Source organism: Myiozetetes cayanensis, unplaced genomic scaffold, assembly GCF_022539395.1.
Source record: "Myiozetetes cayanensis isolate MyiCay16 unplaced genomic scaffold, myiCay2020 scf4, whole genome shotgun sequence".
NCBI classification, from domain to species: Eukaryota; Metazoa; Chordata; class Aves; order Passeriformes; family Tyrannidae; genus Myiozetetes; species Myiozetetes cayanensis.
This window is the reverse complement of record NW_026087631.1, coordinates 59,004,548-59,026,444: the sequence shown is the minus strand read 5'-3', so window position 1 is coordinate 59,026,444 and position 21,897 is coordinate 59,004,548. Positions and strand designations below refer to the sequence as shown.

The following is a 21,897-nucleotide window of genomic DNA, read 5'->3' as shown; positions in this document are numbered from 1 at the left end:
TAACACTGTATATTACAGATTATTTTAAGAGGTTGATCATTGTGTATGTGTCTGAAAATCAACTAATCCATTACTTAAAAAAAAGAAAAAAAGGCTTTGTACAGTGCACATCTTGATGAAAATTAAAAGCAGGCAATACATTTAAAATTGCTAAGAGTATAGAACAATTATCACATATCTTGAGCATCTGAGAAAAACTTCAGTAAAAGTGGACCCTTCCAGTAATAATAAAAGCTGATAAATTCCAACCAGTTTTCCATTCTGACAACTAGTTTAGGAATTAGAGTATTAATTTATTTTTGCACTGAAAATAAGAGCATTCAAAGATTTTCTCCATGAGCTGCACTTACAGTCAGCATTTTAGAATCTCACTAAAATCCCCAAGCCATTCCACCATCCTCCAAAGTGTTTGGGGAAATGAAGGTAATTCAAGCAAGGCACTTCATTTTCATGATTCTTTTGTCATATTTTAAGAAATTACTGTCAGTAAGAAATGACCTCTTAAAAAAAAAACCAACAAAAACGTGACATGTCAGTCAGCCATATATGTAGTTAATAGTTATTAGTTATGGCCCGATTAGGTCTATTAGTGAATGTTGAACAGATTTTGCATTATGGAATTTATATGGAAGTCCATATAACTATTTGTGTATAGTGCCCATAAAAATGCAACCAAACTTAAATTTAGATTCACAGTGAGATAGGTAATGCAGTGATCAACTTTTGGCTTCCTGCTGACAAGAATAAGCCTTGTCTCTCTGTAGATATGAAACTTGAGTATCCTCCATGGACCATGGTGTAGGGTTTCCCTGTTATCAAAGAGATAACACAGACATGGTTTTATCCACCCTAGGAGCTTTCATCTGATGTTTCTATAAAGAAACATCACAGTATTGGAACTGTAATTTGTCAGACTTGAAAACTGCAGTATGTGAGGACATGAACATTGTATGCTCCAGAATCCAAATCCCTTTTGTAAAGAATAGGTGTGTCAGAACTCGACAAAGCAATCTTTTTTCTATTTGTGTCAGGCATTTTTCTTCATTGCCTTGCTTTCACAAGACCAACTATTAAATAAATCAATCTGCTTGAAACAAGTGTCTGGCTTAGATGGTTAAACTGTGGCCAGACAGCCTCACAGATTTTGCCTGTATCAGATATATCATAAGAATTAGTCTATTTTGATTTACCTAGTGGAAACAATATAGAAATCTGCTTGGGATTACAGTGACTTTGGGATGGGGTAGGTATGGCACAGAGATGATATCTGATCTAGTAAAGAGCTGCTGGTACAAAGTCAGTATCACAAAAACATGGAACAAATCTCAGTTGTCAGAATTTCTAACAGAGAAGTGTCTCTGGGTCATTCTATTGTAGTCCAGTGGTAGTGACCAGAAATCAAGTTTTACTATATAATCAAGCTACCTCCATGAGCAACTTTAGAAGCTGATAAATCTCACATTACAATGCAGGAACTGCTTATTTTTCAGCACCACTGCAGTTGTATGTACCACTGGATACACCTGCATCCTGAACTCCACAGGCTGCAGTGGTAAAGAAGTACTAGCTCAAATTATTTGTTGCACTGGGGAGGGACTTGACAGCCTGAAACAATCACTTGTGGCCCTTCACCTTCTAATTGTAGAGGGCTAGGAGCCCCACATTAAAGTGGTTGCTCTGACTCTCACTGGGAGATTACAGAACAGGTGAATACCTATACATAGAAATGAAATACGTATTAAAAATTCTCTCAGTCTGATGCATTACTGACACTCAGAGAGGAATTGAACAGATGCCGTTAAGTTAATATCCTTGACAGTGTTGTACTAATCTGTTCTTTCTTCTTCACAGGTTTTTGACTGTCACTTCCTTCCTAATGAAGTCAAATATACCCACAATGGCTGTCCAATTTTAGACGAAGACATGGTCATGCTTAGGCTGTACAGGTGAGCAGTGGCAGGAGATCCCACTTCACTGTTACCAGGAGCACACCTTCAGGAAGAGCAAACAGTCCATTTTTCACAGTAAAAGCATGCTCTGCTGTACATGTTGTAACTACTTCGATCCAGTAGCTGCATCATTAGTCAAAAAGTGACCATCTGTTTACAGAAATATTTCTCACCATGTATTGCAAATACACTCACAATACGTGCATTATGCATTGCTTGCTTACAACAGAAACTCAGTGATTTTTCATTGTGCTATTGAGAGTGACAACAGTAATTTCAGAGTAGTGTATATTCTCTGCTCTTCTGCTGATAGGGACAGACACTTGCATATACACAGAGAGTAACCTCTTCCTTCCCATAGACACCCTGCTTACAAGACTGGGGAGTCGGGCAGCAGGGTCTGGACCATGGCAGTCTGGGATTTGAGGGCACAAGAGAGAAAGGGGTTCAAGTAATTCAGTTTAGAAGATAAGGACAGTGCCCAATTCTCAAAACAACAGAAGATGGGATGAAGCATAATTGATTTTCTTCTGTCACTTGCAGGTTTACAGAAGTGGAAACATTTGTAGAAACATTCACCCTTCACGTGCAGTTACTTGAGCCAGACTGCAACATCATAAAAATGCGCTCCCATGCCCTGGAGGTCCCTGAATACTATGGTCTGTCCAGGGTGATTGACAAGAACATTCTCACTTTTGATTATGACAGGAAGACAAATCTGGATTGCACCATTTCCATAATCTCTTCAGAAACCCACCTGCCTGCACATGGCCAGCTCACCACCGGGAAAGTGAAGCAAGAGCAGATTCATGGAGATCAGCCACGGAGCTCATTCCCTGGCACTAGTACGATGTGCTTCAGTTGTTTGCATTAGCATGTTCAAAGAGACACAGCAGATTAAGTCTGCAGTAGTGGGTTGTTTCAGACATGCTGGGTAAGAGTGGGTCATGTGAAGTTTAATGAACAGCTTGAGCTATCATGGACATGAAAGAGACATGAAATTTTTGTGGGGCACAATGCAGATCGCAGATCTGGGTCAGTAATTCCGTGATTTGAGTTTTTTCTCCTAGATGTGTGGGCAAAATGTGACCACTCTGTGAGTGCCAAGGTGTAACAGAAACAGTTTAGGGAGTTGTTTAAGGCAGCAACTAACTCAGAGACAAAGGGAGGATGAGACTGGAAGATGTCAGTTAAAAATAAAAACCTGTAGGAAAAGTTGAGTCAGGAAAGGAGCCCTTATTCTCATCTCATCTTTATTTGTACAGACGTGTTCCCCCTGTCCTTTCTTGCTCCAGTAACTATTTCATTATTGCTTCTGTTGGGTTACAGAGCACAGCCTGGGCCAGCAGTGCAGAAATGGGAGCTGCATGCAGGGACTAGGAGTCATTCACAACAAAAAAATGAGCTGTGAAGAATTTCTGAGGATGGGGATTCGGTATCGACACCTTGACCCTCCCTCACCTGACATTGATTATATTCCTGTGAGATTGGATCTCACAGACAGAAGAAGCAAAACTCTGCACAAGGTAGATTTTTATGCAAGATTACAATGTCTGATTGTCTTTCTGGTTTTGGTGTGGTTTTTTTGGTCGTATTTTGTTTTGTTTGTTTGTTTTTCTTCACATTTGAAGAGAGATAGGGAGCCTTAAACTTTGTTCAGTTCTTAGAACGTTGCCAGCTGGGAAAATGAAAGGCATTATCTCCATGCCTCCATGCTTTGGTCGTTATGGCTGCAGAGAAACATCTTTGGTTGATTACTGTCAGACATAAGTAGTTTATCCTGAAAGATAAATTAATTCTGGCATAATTCCACATTTTTTATACAGCATGATCTGCAGTGACTTCAACATATACAGTAATTAACAAGTTAAGAGTTGTGTGAACATATTCAGTTAATAATAATTAATGGCTTGTGTATGCTTCTGTCAGATAAAGTTATTCATTAAACTCACATCATATTAAGTAAATTGTTTCAGCCCCAGATTAAGGACACAAGTAAGACTAGTGATCCTGGAAGTCATATTTATGACATCTCAATATTTACTTTAGGCATTTTGCAATTAAAAGATTTCAATTCTTTTTTTTCAAAATAATTGTTCCATTAATGTGTACCCCAATTTACTCTGTGAAGTTATCAGACAGTGAATTTTCTTTGTTTGCCTTACTTTGCCTTTTCAGTTGTCTCATTTTTTCCTGTTATAGACTGAGTATGCGTGGCTCCCTGTTCACATTAAAGGTGCTGTTCCCAACCAAACACCCAAAGCTGCCCCAATGGCAAAGTTCATCCTGGAAGTAGATCAATTTATTTTAACCCCCATTTCAACCACAACCGTTGATGCTGAAGACAATGAAACTCCAAAGTCCCTGCTTGTATTCAACATTACCAAGCCACCTCCTCAGGGCTTCATCACTCACCTGTCTGACCACACAAAACCTGTTGGCTCCTTCACCTGGAAAGATCTCAGTGACATGCTCATTGCTTATCAGCCTCCAAATAACAGCCACACAGAGAGGAGGAATTATGAGGTAACAGTGGAATGTATTAGCATTTGCTGTTTTAATCTCCAAAAGATTCAGTGAGCTGTAAATACATGCATTCATATGTAATGGACATTTTTCAGAAAAAAATGTTTCTATAACTATATACAGTGCAGGAGCAGAGGTTAAAATCTTTTACCACTTTTCCTTATGACTCATCACTTTAACTATCTAACACAAATTACATATTTATTGCTCACTTTGTAAGAATTTCTTTGCAATGAAATATTTTAGCCCCTCTGACTGAGAAAATCTAAACAGGATGTTTATTTTATTTTATTTTATTTTACTTTTTATAAGGGGAATAGGGAAATAACAGTACTTGTAGATCTACCCAAGAGCCTTTGGAAAGATCAGTGGTGCCTTTTCCACACAGCTTTTACCCATACATGGCAGTACTCATCCCTGTGATCCTATGTAGAGGTGACATATTTAAAGTCATGAAAGATGGACCAGCTAAAGGTCAGAAGTCCCATTTGGTCTTACAGCCTACCTGCTGTGGCAGTGGTGGCGTGGGGATAACAAAAAGGGACTCCCAACAGTTCCTGTTGGGAGTGATAAAAGCATGTCACTAACATAGACAACATGATGCAAATTATGAGATCAAGCTGCTGTCTGCAGAGTCTGGAGTAAGTTATAAAATAACAGTCTGGTAAGATAGTTAAGGAATTACCCCATCAAAACAAAATGGTTGGTGCTGAAGTAACAAAACTGAAGAAACAGAAAAATCAGAGCAAGGTAAGCTGAGGAAAGATGACCGGAAAGCAGAGGAACAGTAACAGTAACTGGCACCTGATTCTGACAGGCCTCTTTTTTAACCCTGGCTGTCACAGGAATCTCCTATCTTTCTGTTTCCTTAGTGTGAGGATCAGACATCCTACTAAACCGTCTGCTCCCTAAGTGCTTTGTCTCTGTCCTGCTTTAAGGACAGTTTGACTGCAGGTTCAGGAATTTGACAGTCACAGAGTTTGACAACTCAAGAGTCTGACTGTTTTTTTTTCTTAAAATTATATTTTTTCTATGCCGCCCCATAGATTTTCTTTTGTATTTGTTTTTGATGCTACATGTCTTACAAGAGCAGGAAATGCCCCCTCCCACTTTTATTATTACTAATAAAAAAAGCCTTATATTAATTGCTGAGTTAATTGTACTCCAAACAATGAGAATGCTTATCTTTCCCATTCATTTCCACACAATGCAAACTAAGTTTCACAGAATTCACTGTGAAGAGCACAGAAGATAGATACTCAATCTAATGGAGAACTTCAATTGCTTCTTTTAGAACTTAAATCAAGTTTTGTTTATTAACATACTATCAGAAGCCTGTAAGATCTCTTAGAATATAATGCACTATATGTGTTTTGAGGTACATTTGGTTTTCAGGGCCTTTTTTTTTTCAATAAACACTTTGTCTCTTTTCACAACAGGTGGAGTTTGAGGTTCATGACTTCTACTTTGAAAGGAGTTTGCCAATCACTGTCCATCTTTCTATCAGAACAACAGATACAAATGCCCCTCGGGTTTCATGGAATACAGGTGAGATCTCTTTTGCTCAGTTTATTTTGCTACAAAATTTATAACATTTGTCACAGACATTTGACAAAGCTCTAAAATTCAGATTTACATCTGGAGTTTAAGGATCATTAAACTGAAGGGGCATATTATCTATTCTTTCCCTTTATCCATTTTGGAGGGAACATGTTAAAGGTTTTAACAGGAATGAAGAATAAAGAAGAAAGGGAAAATTAGGATTTGTTTATACAGCATTTAAAGAAAGAACTGTACATAAAAATGCATAAATAGTAAGGACAAAGATATGATGGAATAGAAGTAGTAGGATAGCATATGGGAAAGACCAAGGCTTGTTGGTGTTGTTTAAAGTGGAAGTGTGCAAAAATGAATGACTGGGAAAAGAGGGCATAATATACCACCAGCCATTTAAAGCCTGGAAACCTTACAGGGTTAAGCCTAATCCAAACAGATTTATGATGTCTGTACTGTAAAGGGAACAGGGTCTCCTGTTAGAGAGTGAAATGTACATTGATATTTAATCATCAAAAGGCAAAGGTGTAAGATCAAATGAGTCTTGAAGTTAATGCTGGAGGAAATGCAGATTCCTCACCGTAGAAAGGGAAGGAGCTGAGAGGAAGGCACCTCATGTCTTCCAGAGTGTCACAAGTTGGACTTGGCTCCCAGCCAAGTGCCCAGACCACAGGGACAAAACCTTCCCCCTCCCTCTCCCTCTCTCACAGTGGATCGAAAAGATCACCAAAAAAAAAAATCAAAAGAATCCAAACCAAACTGAATTTCAAGTGAAACACATTTATATATATAAATAGAATTATATACAATATAACACCCATAGGGAACCCCCCAAAAGGGAAAAGGGAAGGGAAAGGGAAAAGGGAAAAAAGGGATAAAAAGGATAAAAAGCAAATACTTCCCTCATGAGAACAGCGAACCGCACCACACAACCGCCGGCACTCCCTGCCTCTCAAGGCCGAGTAGGCGCACCAGGCCTCACTGCCTCGCCCGGGCAGAGCGACAGCAAAGAACCTTTGCCTTTGGTCTGCTGGAAGAAAGAGAGCGAGAGCTTCCTCTCTCTTCTTCTTTATACTCCTGCTTACGTAAAAATTGTATGGAATACTGGGAACATGGACTTGGTTCCTTGGTTACAACCTGGTCTCCAAGGAAGGCCTAGACTCAAAACCACTACACAGAGAAACCCACCTGAAATAATTGTTGGAATAAGATGAAGCAATGTTGTTCTCCATCATGAAGATCAAGATATATTTTTAGATGCAGACCCACAAAGGAAGCTGAGTGCCCAGTTTCAGACATTGTGAGATTTCAAGTGCAAGACTCCAGTCTGTGCAAATGTCCAGAGATGCGCCTTGCTAGTTTATCAGGTAATTGGAACCAGATATTAAGGAAACTTTCCTGTCTGACGGTTCAGATGGCTCTCTCTGTGAGCCACACTTGCACCACCCTAGACTTTCACTGCTGGGACCACAACCCCTTCACAGCTGGCAGCTCCAGTGCGCCAGTGGGTGACCCTCTTGACTCCCTGCACGCACCACATTCACACTATCAGACTAATTACTGGCTCGAACCTGGGTTTTCCATAACTGAGTCACAGATATCTGGTTCCTTTATGTAATTCAACTTGGTGCAGCAACACAAAACCAGCGCAAACTGAGTGTCTGTATGGAGGGACCCTGAACAAAAGAACCCCTGGGCTGTTATACCCTCACAGTCTGTGTACTTGTTCCAATGGTGATATTTGTTCTTGCTGTTTATCAGGTCCTGCAGCATTTCTATGTGACCAGCCACTCCCTGTGCCTTTTGTTAGACAAAGGGTCTGTGCCCATTCACGGTTCCCTCACCTGGGGCTCACCCATTCCCCCCCACCCAGGGCACAATGTGCAGTTTGCACACCAAGCCACCTGCACGAAGTGTACTGTGCAGCACCAGAATAGATTATTTCTCTGAAAAAGATGCCTGAAAGACAGTTAACTAAGGTGAGTAGGTCAGAAGCTGTTATCAGGCTTTTAGATGGCCTTACAATCATAGCGTCATAGAATCATTAAGGCTGAAAAAGACCTCCAAGATTATCAAGTCCAGCCTTCATCCAAATACCACCATGCCCACTAAACCATATCACAGTGTGCCACGTCTACTTGTTTTTCGAACACTTCCAGGGATGGTGACTCCACCACTTCCCTGAAGAGCCTGTTTCAATGTTTAACCACTCTTTCAATGAAGACATTTTTGCTTTTGTCCAACCTGAACATCCACTGGAATGCCTGTCGCAGGGAGGTGTGTAGATGGAATTAAACGTTCTGGCTTTTTTCCTGGCTGTAAACACATTTAGAAGGGCTAGATGCTGACAGCATTGAATGTCACGGGTGATTTGGTGATGTAATGCTCTGCTCTTTGCAGGCCTCAACCTCCTAGAGGGGCAATCCCGACCCATCACATGGCAACACTTCCAAATTGTAGACAACGATGACATCCAAAATGTTCACTTGGTCACAGTCGATGGCTTACAGCATGGGCGGCTCTCAGTGAGAGGTATGTCATTTCAACTCCAGAGACTGGGAATTTATCCTCTGTGATAATGCAACAGCTCTACGCCTTCTGCTGACTGCCTTCCCCTGCTACAACCATGCTGGGTATGGGGATTAAAATCGGAATATTAAAAGATTTGGCATTTAAACCTTTACTTTCCTAATACAGGTTTACATTCCAAAGCTGAAATTTTAAAGAAATCACCTATGCTTTCATTGAGAAGCATGACAGGTGAAACGCAGTCACTGCATTTACACTTCTGACATTTTTGCTTGCAAGATGCTAAAGAATGCCAAGTGATTTTGATTTATTGGCAAATACAGACAACATTTGGACACAGTTGTACTTACTGGTACCTTTAAGGTTTATTTCAGAAAATGACAATTAAATTAGACTTGTAATTCATTAACCTTCTGCCTTATTGATACTGCTAAGTTTTGCTCTGCAGCCCATGAGATGGCACAGCTCTTGGGAAAATGATTACGTAACAAAAGGGACTCTGCTCTTCGCAAGGTGGGAACATTCTGCCACTGTCAGTGCTGTTTTTTTTGATAGTCAAACACATTCATGTAAAATGCATAATCTAGAAACACAAACCAAGCATTTAAAGAAAAGGGGAAGTTGCTATTTGGAATTTAGTGGAAATAGAAACTACTCAGAAGTACATTTTATTTCAGGAAACTACTGCCAACGAGTTCATTGTCTGCAAGATCATCCTCTTGTAAAACTACAGACAAGAGCTGTGTGGTGTCAGCAGTGCTAAGCAGACTCAGCCCCAGAGATGGTGTTACAGGGGGCCTGTGCAGCCTGCCAAGGGGCAGAGGGTGGGCTGCAGGCCGTAGAGCAGTAGACCAACTGTGCCTGCAGGGCCCATCTCCTGGTGGCAGCCCCATACTTGCATGTTCAGTCTGAGGGTTTCTCAGACTCCCATACACCAGCCAGGGGTGGATATTTCTTCTCCAGTGACTATGCCTTGTTCTCATTTATATCTCCACAAAGGTACATGCAGAGGAAACCGTCAACACAATTTTTGGCAATTGTCTTTTTGTCTAGTAAGCACCAAATGATGTTCAAACCTTAAAGGAATGCTTTGGTTTTTTTCTTGGAAGCCCTGGTGAGATCATACCTTTCAGCACCAGACTACAGTTCTTGAAACCTTTAACTTGCCTGAATACTTGTCTGTATGTATAACACATCTAGTGAAGCAGAGGTATAAAATTGTTTTATTATAAACAGTAAAAAACCTCAATATACAAAAAACCCCACAAAACATTTTACTTGCAGTGAAATGCTGAGTTTAATTATAAAGCATATTCTGTTTGATACATGTAAAATGTTCTGATAAAAAAGTAGAGGTTGAAATTAAAGTGGAAACAGTCACAGTTAAAAATCCTTGATATCTCCATTTAAGTTATCTTTAGTGCAATGGACATTTGGAGGATTTTCTCCACTGCCAGAGTAGCAAATTCTACATTTTTATTAACTATTCCAAGTTCTACCAACTTGCTTCTGATAGATGAAGTTACATTTAATTTTTCTACATTTGTTTTTCTCTCTCCCTTAATGACATTCATATTGGGGGAAGGATTCTCTTCTGGGCTGAACCCCAGAACACATTTTTGATGCATTTTCTTCCACTGTTTTGACAGGAGGGAAAGGATTCATGTTCACAGTCTCTGACATTCAGGCTGGAGTTGTTCACTACCATCACGATGACAGTGATTCTACTAAGGACTTTGTGGTATTTAGAATTTTTGATGGGCCCCACAGTATTCGCCATAAACTGCCAATCAATATTCTCCCTAAAGATGACAGCCCTCCATTTCTGATCAGCAATACGGTTATTGAAGTTCATGAGGGACAGACCATCCTGATTCAGAGCTCCATGCTTCATGCTTCTGACATGGATTCCAGTGATGATTACATATTATTCAATATTACCAAGCCATCGCAGGCTGGAGAAATCATGAAGAAACCAGGACCAAACATGATAGGTAATGAAACACATCCACAACAGCATGCTTTTCTTTGTGCCCTCCTTTTTTGTTTACATTAAAAGTTACAATCAGACAACTTACTTTGGCTCAGGACAAATCACGGCAAACTTGTACTTCTTTCATTATAGTTTAAAACCCCCATAATTAATTTACGTCAGCCTCTGCATAAGGATAACTGTACCTATGTACACTATTTATCCTACAATTCTTCCACTCTGAGTCTATTTTCCTACAGTACTTTTCTCCTACAGAGAAGTCGGGCTAGTCAGGAGTTAGTTTACCTACAAGGATCCATGACAAGTCCAGAGCTAACAGATGATGATAATGATGTTAAATGAGGAGAAAGCTCTCCCTCCATGTAACTGAATTCAGGAATTCCTGTGCTAGGCTGTAGAGGCTGCTAGTCCTGCAGATTCTCTTCTGAACAAGGCTTTAGGCCTATTTGTTGTGTTGCTTTATGTGTTGAATGATCTTTAAGTGACATAGAAAAGAAGCTGATGATCTTCAAAGAATGAGGAAGACAATGAGAGAACATTTCAAAGGACTTGCCCTGGTTATGGTGAAAAGAGGACAAGAGGGCACAGTCTTAAGCTCTGCCAGGGGAGGTTTAGGTTGGATATTAGGGAGAAATTCTTTACAGAGAGGGTAATTAGGCATTGGAATGGGCTGCCCAGGGAAGTGGTGGATTCTCCATCCCTGGAGGTTTTTAAGACGAGACTGGATGTGGCACTGAGTGCCATGGTCTAGTAACCATGGCGGTGTTGGATCAAGGGTTGGACTTGATGATCTCAGAGGTCCTTTCCAACCCAGCTGATTCTATGATTCTATTCTATGCTTCACCAGTTACTTGCAGAGCTAATGGATAATTTTAATGTACTACTAAAATCATGCACTGTTCAGTAGAAGATATATTCTTCAATTCAACAGGGTATTCTGTCAACAGTTTTCTTCAGAGGGATCTATTTAATGGAATAATTTATTATCATCATTTGGGAGGAGAAGTATTTGAAGATTCCCTTGAGTTTGTGCTATGTGACAGCCACGATCCTCCCAATCTCTCAGATACACAGGTATGAAACTGAAGTATCTTGGGCAGCCTTTTGCATTTTTCCTTCAAAATGGCCAATGATCTTACATGTTCTGACAGGCTTTCAAATTGAACTGGTATAGATATTTTCACTTTGCCATCACCACAAACACCACTCTTCAGAGTTATTTCTTATTTTTGCTTTCCTTGGGGTAATTCTCTGCCTGGCCGCAGAGAGACAAGTCCATTGCAAAGATTTTTTCCTACACTGCAAAGTGAAATGTTGAAAGCAAGTTGTATTTGGAGACAGTATCTCTTGAAGTCAAATGAGAATAGACTGTTTATTTTACCCAAGAGTCCAACATACTGAATTCAACTTTGCATTTAATTTAGAGGGAAACTTCTAAGACTCATAAGCTTTGCATTAACTCTTGTATACTTCCATTACTTACGTGTTCATGATATGATATGACAGCCATGTCCTGTATCTCATATTCCAGTGATCCACTTACTTCTGTGTACATGTTTGTAAGCAGCTACTTGGGCATTCTCTTATTGAGAGGAATGGCTAGTGATTTTACTACCTTCCCAATTGCAGGTGATGATGGTGCACGTTATTCCTGTGGATGATCAGCTCCCCAGAGAAGCCCCAGACGTGACCCGTTACCTGGTTGTTAAGGAGACTGAGATTGCTCACCTAACTAAGAAGCATCTCCACTTCATTGATGTGGAAGAGCAAGACAGGGAGCTCACATACACCATAACCACTTCCCCTTATTTCTCTTGCACCCATGGGTAGGTGCAACCTGACATACCTTTCAGGTGGGCCAGGGCAATGACCTACGTAAGAGGAGCAGCCTCAGTGGCAGTAACATGCTAGTGCCTCAAGTTCTTAATCTTTTTGCTAAAATGGCAGGGGACAATAGCTGGTTGCAGCTCTCTTGTTGATGATTAAGGGTGAGCTAGAGCCTAAAACAGTAAAGTAATACAGATTGTAATGAAAAAAACCCAATTCACAATTTAGTAAGAAATAAGAAGCAGGAAAGCTTCTCACCTGAAATATTTTCTTTGTTGGATATGCATTTTAAACTGCTGTGGGATCCTGTATAGCCTCAAGCACAAGTCACAGCATCTCTTCTGTTAGAATGAGGCTGACCCGTGCCTGCCCCAGACTGAGAAGATGAGGTGCTACAGCTTTTTCAAGAATATGTGTTATTACCATGGCATTGTGAAGGACTCCTGGTCCTGGACTAGGAAGCTGTGGAGCAGAATGGAGGCATAACAGGTTCTGGGGGCAACTAGTGGTATGGGATGAATAGGCGTAGTAGCAGTTTATGTCACTGATGCTGTGATTTCATTACAGCATTGGCAACAGTTTGCTAAATGATAAGTTTTAAATCCAAACATTCTATGGTTTAAGCTGAAGATCAACACTTTAAATTTTGACCTCAAGCAACAGAAGATCAGGACATAGCTGGAGGAGAAGGACATTTACGCTCTTCCCCTAGTCATTTAAACAGCCATATAGTTATCCAGTTTGCTGGTCACTGCTGTTGGAAAGCCAGGTTGCTGGAACCTGGTTCATTTAGAGTTTATAAGATGCAAGAAAACAAAAAATCATCTATTTTTCTACATGAAGATAAATGAAGGTGTGCAAGCAGTAAGAATGTGATGGATGAGACTTGCAGGTGGTGTAAATGGTATCTGGGATGTGTAGAGACATACTTGTAGCAATCCCAGAGCTTGCTTATAAGGTATGAGGTGATTTTTCATGACCATCCTGAAAAATATTTCTTGTGGTCAGTTTTCTGTGCTAATGTTTAAATGAATAGCAAGGATAGAAGAAAGAAAAATGGTTTTCCTTTCAATGCAGTTGGGAGTGGGAAAGTAATTTGAAATTCAAGGTTGAGCTAAGTGACTGGGTTTTCTTCTGTTCTTTGGTATTGCTAGCCTGTATGTGACATAGGTATTTTTGTGTAGCTACTCAGATGCTGGGAAGCTCTTTATGGTGGACACCATCCCCAAATTGGTCAAGGATCCTGCTGCTCTTGCACTGCGGTCATTTACTCAGGTTTGTTATGTTATCTGAACTCATAGCTAGTTGTAAACAATGTAAAAAAATTACAAGTGTTCAGCTCTTTTTTGATAGGAAAACAAGAGGTGGAAAATGAGGAGCAGTATTATCACGAGCTCTCCTGAAGAAGCTCAAACGTTGTTATTTCAATATCAGCTTTTAAAACAAATTTCTGTCATGCTTCAGTCTTGCAATATGTAAACACAGCTCTCCTAAAACCAGCAGGGGCTGCAGCTGCTCAGGGTAGGCTGAATTTGGCTTCATCTGATGTAAGAGGAAGGAAAAAAGACACAAAATGTGGAAATGAAACAGTTGAACAGTTTCCTGCCACTTCTCAGTGTCTCCACCAATAGGTGTGGCACAGTATGGAACCAGCCGGGAACAGGCACCTTCCAGGATTTATTTGTTCAGTTTTCATGCATTTTCAGTTTGACAAACAAGTATTACTAAAGTGCCCTGTTTTATATCCTGCTGTGTGGTTAAAGCTGCATACTGGTGATCGTTGCAGTACCATTAATGACAGCTCTGAGACTACAAATCCTGAACTGTGTGCTTAATATGACTATCTGGATGCAAGATTTTGATAAATATTTTAGCCTCTACCACTGGCCAGCCCTCACTGAGGGGTACAGGACATGCAGTTGTTATTCACGCTGGTGAGGGCAAATTCAGCTGCTGAGGGAGATGTTAGCTTTTATGGATTGTTTATTTTAAAATCACAGTTAGAAAAGGTCCTGGGACCTATTACCTCTGCTATCACTTATAAATTGTGTCTATATTTTTTGCTATCAGTTGAGTATTTGAACCTGTACTCACCTAACTGGCAGTTAAAGATGCATTTAATCAAGGTATTGCTGGTAGCAAAAGAGTGCAGAATTTCAGGACTTAATTTTGACAGTTGGAATAGCATCTAACCAAGAGATGAGAAAGGTCCTTATGTCATGAATTATGGGTACTCCCGTTATCTACTGTTACATGCCTCTTCTCTTTTTGCAGCATGCTGTGAACTATATGAAAGTTGCCTATATGCCACCGCTGCAGGACATCGGTCCTGAACCTAAGCAAGTCCAGTTTATTTTTTCTGTCAGCAATCATCATGGAGGCACTTTGTATGGGATCTGCTTCAATATTACTATTCTTCCCGTGGACAATCAAGCTCCAGAGGTACAGTGGTGGTGAAAGTGAGAAGGAAGGAATTGGAAATTGCTTCATGTAGAAACAGAAATGCAGAGAGATATCCTGATTTGACTGATAAAAAAAATATGCTTCCATGGGATCAGAGTTTCGGTGTCTTGCTAATGGCTTGCATTAGGATGGAAGTGGGAGGCGAAGTCTGATGAGTGTGCAGTGAGATATTTTGTGCTAAATAAACTGTGGACTACCTTTGGCATCTGTGTATCTGGTCAAAAACACTGTGTCACATCCCGGTTAGCATAACTGCATCCCTCTACTCTGTGTTGCTTATTGACTATGGAAGCCAGGAGCCTCCATAAATGGGATGAGAACTGGGATACACATGTCATGGCTCACTGCAGGTAACCTCCTGGGTTTTTCTGACACAGCAGAAAAGAGTATTTGGCATTTTGGTTTTTAAGGTGGCACACATCCTTATACCAGAGCAAATGGGAATTGCCCTGTTTGGTACATGTTTGGAGGTGCAGTAGAAAAGAGAGCTCAGCATTTCTCCTCCCTGCAGGTTTTGACAAGCCATTTGAGAGTGGAAGAGGGTGGCCTGGCCCCTGTTACAGAGGGACACATTCTCATCTCTGATGCAGACACAAAACAGGAGCATCTCTTCCTGCTCCTGCAGAGGCAGCCTCAGCATGGAGTGGTGGAGCTGGATGGCATTCCCATGAAGGAAGGCAACAGGCTTTCCTGTGAGGACCTGCGTACCCTGGCAGTCAGGTTAGAAGAGTGGTGGCTGTCTTTTGTGTGGCTGAGTCTCAGTCAGATGAGTAAAAGCCTGCAGTGTAGTGGTGCAAGTTGCAGAGACTACAGCTAGCAATGTTCACCACAGCACAGCTCTGGCAGAGCTGCTCTAGGCCAAGATTCCCTGGGCTCGCCATGTCACCATGGAAATGAGCTTTTGTGTAGCCAGGAAATGGGAATTAGCACCATAGCTGATGAAGAGAGGTTTCTCCATAAAGCAGTGGCTCATGCAAAGAAGGAGGCAAATTCTATATTCAGCTGTGCAGTTCCTGTGAAGAAGGCAATGGTTGCAAGCTTTTTTCTTTTAAGGAAGTTGTGTGTTTATTAAACTTGCTTAGTTTACAAGAAAACGTATGTTAACACGATTAACTTGAAGATTAAAATTTTGCTGATTAAAATTTTGCTTCTTTATTTGTGGCAAGAGCAAGACATTTTCTGCATGCATGCAGAGTTAGAGTTCTCTGACTCTATTTCCATTTGTTAGTCAAAGTGGGCACTTACCACACTGAGAACATAAATGTTTGGTAAACACCTCACAAGCAGCCAGGACACAGATGACAAAGCCACAGGGAAACCTTTTTCTCAACTGATATATGGTTTACCTTAGGGCTTTTCTTCTTATCAGAGACCCCAAAAGCCCTCTGGAGATATTCTGATCCAGAATCAGCAGTCTTAGGGACACAGGGAACCATTTTTTATAGTGTTAGGGATTCACATTGTAGGGCAAGACCAGAAAGCATAGCTTCTCTTTTTTCTGTGAGAAACCTGTGTAGCTCTTTAATTTTTTTTCACAGATATCGTCATGATGGCTCTGAGACTCTCACTGATGATGTTCTCTTTGCAGCCACAGATGGCATCCACTTTGTAAAGTTCATCCTGCAAGTCAAGGTCAGTGCGTTGCCTGTTTCTGAAAGCAATTGCCTGTGTAGAGGCAAAGGGTTCAGATCTTGACTTCTGAAAGTTTTTGCATTCCCTTGGAAATTGGAAGATAATGAATGTGTTAGGCTTCCATTTCATCCCTAGCTTTCAGGTTCATGTGGCAAATTTGAGAGGAGCTTTGACTTGCACTAGCTTAAAGGCATTTGTGCTTACTGTAGCTTGGGTTATTCTATCTGGAATTATGCACTCTGTACTCAAACTATAATCATCTAGTTTGGTTTACTTCTGTCTTTTTATTTTTAATTCAGCTGGTTTCTTTTTGTTTATAGAGAAAGCTCACTGTACTCTGACACTGACACCATATCGTTAGTTTGGGTGGCAAAGCAGTGTATTGAAACAACAGGCTTCCACTGAAGTGAAAAATAAAAAATTCTTATTTTTCTGACTAGGTGCTGCCTGTGAATGATGAGCTACCTGTAATGCGAACAGGCCTTGTTCCTGTGCTCCACTGCCTGGAGGGCGAAGAAGTGGTCATCTCCTCAGAGTACCTTTATGCCACAGATGCAGACAGTGATGACATGAAACTGACATTTACGCTGCCTCGCCAGCCCTACCACGGGGTGGTGAGGAAAGTTGGTATTGCTGTGGATCATTTCTCCCAAGCTGATGTCATCGCTGGTTTAGTCACGTACAAGCACACTAGTGAGTTAAGGGCAGAACTGCATTGGAAGGTGGTCAGAGAGGCTTTAGCAAAAAAATCTTAACCTGAATCCCATCCTTTGCACAAGTTCAGCAGGAACTGCTGAAGAACCACATGTTGTGGCTAGGGAAAAAAGTAAACTGTCTTCAGAATAGGGCTGATGATAGACAACTACCAAATGTTTTAATATGTTCTCAAAATCCCCGTTTCAACTGAAAATTATATTAGAACAAGTACACGAAAGCATCATAATCATGGAACACCTCTTTCCCTGTTGCTAACAAAATATCTTGGGGCTTTTTTGACAAAATTATTATTAAGTTAGATACAAACTGGAGTATTTTTATGTGTTTCATGACAGTAAAAAACCCTTTTGGTACTTCTTACTTGCCTCTCCAATCTAGAAGGATATCTACTTTTGGATAGTTCATAGTCTTTCTGCATCATAAGATGAATGAAATTCTGATCTTCTTGAGAAACACAGTGCTAAAAAGGTGTTATTTTTGTGGTTTTATTGTTAATACTTTTTTTTTAATTACTCACAGAAATCAAGGGCTAGCTAACTTCCTTTCCTATTAATTTTATACTTTCATTAGCATTAAAGGCATTCTCTTTTCAACATCTCTGATTAACAGCTTTATTTTTTTTCCAAAGGTGCTCATTTTCTGTTGAATTATTATGTAATTTTGTGTTAGCATGGAGGATAGATGTGATATTTTCAAGCTTGGCACTGTCTAAAATGAACAGCTGGTATTTGAGAAGGATGTATTGATTATGACCACCCCCAATGAATTTTTCTTATCTGGCCTAAAGATACCAGGAACTGTATTTCAGTGACAGAATTTTGCAGGGGCAATGAAGTTTTACCTTCAAGCATGAAGTGTTTGTGGTTTTCATTCCCAAATTTCTACACATTAAATGTGCTGCCAGTAGATATCACAAGAGAGTGTGGGAGTCACTGCCTTTCCTTCAGTGCAAGGCACAGTCTGCCAGAGGTGGTGAGAGCTGGAATGCTCTGAGTCACAGATGCTTCTTGCAAGGGGTGGCAGTTCCCAGTTGTATATCAGCCCACGTTTTGAATGTCATTACACACAGACATAATATACAGTTCAGTAACAAAGCACAGCCCTTGTTGTAGCCCATTCTGCAGGGATAAGAGGCACATAGGAATATATGCATTACTTGATATAAAAAAAAGTTTTCTTCTGGAAGAATATGGATATTACCATTTGTCATAGAGAGAGCATGTATACAAAAGAAAAATTTTCCTACAGTCTTCAACAAGGAATGCAGAAAAAACTCTTTTTCTGCACAATGTATATTTTGCATGTGCCTTAGAGCACAAAGAACAATCATGAGAACTAATAGCCATTTTACAACAATGTAACATCATAACATTGCAATAAGAAATTTATAACTATTAGTAATAATAATAATTATTCTCTTTTCTACACCATCTTATTTTAGAGTAGAAGTGAGCTGGTTAAAATTCATTACAAACAACAAACCAAATCCCTAAACAAACAGCACCCCCACCAGGCAGAATCAAGAATTCCTGTAATTTTGCTCTTGCTTTCTTTTTTCTTCTGACTTTCAATACTGAAGACTGTTCTTACAGGATAAAGATTGTTCTTTATGAACTTTCAATAAAACTTTTCTTCTAAACCTCGGTATTTTTTTACAGGTGGGGAGATTGGTCTGACTCCTTCCATTGAGATTTTAACCTTTATTGTCTCTGATGGTGAGGCTGGCATAGATGTGAAAGACTGCTGTTATGATGGACCTCCTCCTCCTCCAGCTGCACCTCATGATCCATTTCCTGTGTATGACCTTAACATCACTGTACTTCCAGTGGACAACCAGCCTCCATCTATTGCAACTGGTGAAAGCTTCCTCTCACTATAGCATTTATAAAGTGGGCTACCGAGTACTGTAATGGCTAAAGACTTGGGGTAGTTTTTTGTTCTTTGCCTTTTAGCATTAGAGAGAGTCAGTTGAGAACAGCATATAAAAGTTTTGGATCAGAATTTCCATCTTTTTTTTTCTTTTGCTAGTGCAGATGCAACCACCCAGTCCAGCTGCCTGTGTATGAGTAACTGCTCGTTGCTCTTCAGCTGTGTATTTAAATCATGTGGTTATTAGAGATGAGAGTGCACAGATCTGCTCCCCTCCATCTATACATGCCCACTGCTGCATTTATAAGCTATGTCTAGGTAATAGTGATCAATATCTTGTCCGTGAACTGAACTTAGGGTCCAAAAATTGTCAGGCTTATACAGTGCAAACCACAAACATAAATATCTATCTACCTTTGCATGTAAAGTATATAAAGAAATTTGGGCCTTATATGAAGGGAGAGAATAATTATTATCTGTATTACCTATATTTAATTCTTTTAGTGAATCAAGACCAAAGATAGACTGTGTATTAATAGATGTGAAGCTACATTTTCGTTAGTACTCTTCAGAATTAAAAAAAAATTTAGTTAAAGTGGAAATAGAATTGGTAATGTACATTTAGTCCAACAACAGCCCATTGTGTGAAATCTCCATTGGTTTCCTGGGCTTTTGATGAGGTCTGTGGTATACATATTAAAGGTGTGTTTGCCCTATGCTTGTGTTTTTCAATGTCATTTGTTTGTAAGCATATATTGTGAGGTATATATTTGTAAGCATATATTTGTCAGGTATATATTATACATCTCAGAGAACATTTAAGCAAATCTATGAGTAGTTTTGTAATTTACAGTCTCTCACCCAAGTGGTTTTCTGGAAATGAAGCATTGTCCCAGCAGGGAAATTAAGCAGTGATGCATGAAAAATTGTTCATTATAAGCAATTCTTAACAGGTCTCGTGTAATTAATGCTCTGACAAACAGAGGTAACAACTGATTCTGAGCAGTATATAAACCATACCTAATAACTTACCAGTAAAATAATTTCATGATCCCCTTCTTCTCTACTTCTGTGACAGCAAGAGCAGAGCTGTTGGTGAAAGCAGAGAAAAAAACTCCAAAGCCCTCCAGTAACTAAGCATTTGTTGTATTTTCCCCCTTAGTTATTATTTCCACTCTTTTTAACAAAAACAACAGCAAAATGAGCTAAATAAGCAATAATGAGTATCATATTGTTTGTGTGCAGGTGCAAGTTTTGCGGTGGAGGAGGGCTCCTCGGCAGCCCTTACAACCAACCACTTGTTTGCTACTGACCCTGACACCACTGCAGATGACTTAGAGTTTGTGTTGGTTTCTCCTCCCCAGTTTGGTTACATTGAAAATATACTGCCTTCTCCTGGATTTGAGAAGAGCAACATCGGAATAAGTATAGGTAAGTCTTAACAGCTTATGGTAATCAAGCAGATGGAATACAGAGGGCTCATGGAGGGCTTTGCAGTGGGCTATGGTGGTGCAGCTGCAGGTGTGGGTATTAATATGGGCTTATTTAGGGAGGCAGGTGCTGGCAAATGAAGAGCAGTGGGACTGTGTGGGTGGAGTTTAAAGGGAAACTGCAGCCCTGCATTTGTGAAAAATTGGCACTTGAAGTAAACAAGCCAATCCTTGTTTTATGCATTCCAGCTGCAGTCTATTAGAAGTGGCAATATGAGACATTAGTCTGCTTTCTGTGCCTCTCATTTCACTCCCCCATGAAAATCTCTCACATACCCCTTCACCAATATATTTGTCTTCTAAGTGGAGTGACCCGGCTCCCACATTAGTTTCCAAGGCAAAGTTACAAAGGCGATAGAGACGGTGGTTGACTTGGGTTTCTTCTCTTGTCCACTTTCAAACATTGTTTCACCATCAGCAGAATGGATTGTGTCATGCTTCGTAGGGCTACCAGTTTTTATCAGTTTCTTGAGCTGGAAACCTGTAATCACTGAGCCTTTTGATCCCCATTTTCCTCATCTGTTGGTCCAATAACAGTGTAATTAGAATCATAGAATCATAGAATCATTTAGCTTGGAAAAGACCATCAGGTCCAACCATTAACCTAGCACTGCCAAGGAATCATGGACCTTAGACCTTTTCGTACCTGTTGAGTTATATTTATGTGGGCTCAGTTTTGCAGGTTGAACTGAGAAGTATGAAGATGTATGGTCCCACCAGAAGCAGAATGATGTATATTTGTCTTGGGCAAGGGCATGTGTCCTGCAGTAACACGTGCAGGGTAACTCTTAGAGCCAAAAAATGACTGATAACTTATCCAAGTTATTTATTCTTTGAAAAAGGACAATTTTTTTTTTTTTTTAATGATATATATGACTAGAGGGCAGGAAAATATTGTGCTAACTCGTTTTCTTTTTAAAATCTCTAGCTTCCTTTCAGCTGAAGCACCTGAAAGCCATGAATATAAACTATGTACAAGCCAGGCACATGAGAATGGAGCCAACAGAGGATAAGTTTGTACTTTATGTCACTGATGGGTTGCATCGCTCAGCAGAGACTCCATTTTTTGTGCTGATCACCCCAACCAATGATGAAGTCCCAGAATTCATAGCCAGGAATATTACAGTAAGGAAATAAGCAAAATGCCTGTCATAGAATTATTTTAAACAGAAAAGACTCTTTAATATCAATAAGAACATTGTTCTGACTCCTGTTCCTGTGCATCTTTCCTCTACTTTGTGTAGTCCAGCCTAGTTCAGCTCAGTTAAATCCTGCTAGACAGAGCTTCAGTGGGATGGGAGCAGTTCATAACTCTTTTTGAAATTTTATAGTTAAGTAAAAAAAATAG

At 40.1% G+C, this 21,897-nt stretch overlaps 1 protein-coding gene across 15 annotated transcripts in view; it reads left to right on the top strand.

Moving 5' to 3' along the window:
- Positions 1-21,897, top strand: part of FREM1 (FRAS1 related extracellular matrix 1) — a 91,445-nt gene that overhangs the window by 32,695 nt on the left and 36,853 nt on the right. For 11 of the 15 annotated variants that reach the window (XR_007630461.1, XR_007630462.1, XR_007630463.1 and 8 more), the window contains exons 3-19: positions 1,852-1,946; positions 2,493-2,794; positions 3,279-3,475; positions 4,152-4,475; positions 5,915-6,023; positions 8,430-8,561; positions 10,208-10,552; positions 11,483-11,625; positions 12,181-12,377; positions 13,563-13,653; positions 14,653-14,820; positions 15,353-15,561; positions 16,380-16,473; positions 16,914-17,166; positions 18,849-19,046; positions 20,305-20,490; positions 21,478-21,674. Coding sequence is in view for 9 of the 15 variants with exons in the window: in XM_050328623.1 (XP_050184580.1) it covers positions 1,852-1,946; positions 2,493-2,794; positions 3,279-3,475; positions 4,152-4,475; positions 5,915-6,023; positions 8,430-8,561; positions 10,208-10,552; positions 11,483-11,625; positions 12,181-12,377; positions 13,563-13,653; positions 14,653-14,820; positions 15,353-15,561; positions 16,380-16,473; positions 16,914-17,166; positions 18,849-19,046; positions 20,305-20,490; positions 21,478-21,674 (3,240 nt within the window). In the remaining 6 variants the exon portion in view is untranslated. Of the gene's footprint in view, positions 1-1,851; positions 1,947-2,492; positions 2,795-3,278; positions 3,476-4,151; positions 4,476-5,914; positions 6,024-8,429; positions 8,562-10,207; positions 10,553-11,482; positions 11,626-12,180; positions 12,378-13,562; positions 13,654-14,652; positions 14,821-15,352; positions 15,562-16,379; positions 16,474-16,913; positions 17,167-18,848; positions 19,047-19,366; positions 19,378-20,304; positions 20,491-21,477; positions 21,675-21,897 lie in introns of those variants that run through there. The other 4 variants (XR_007630465.1, XR_007630466.1, XM_050328630.1 and 1 more) reach the window with 4 other exon arrangements.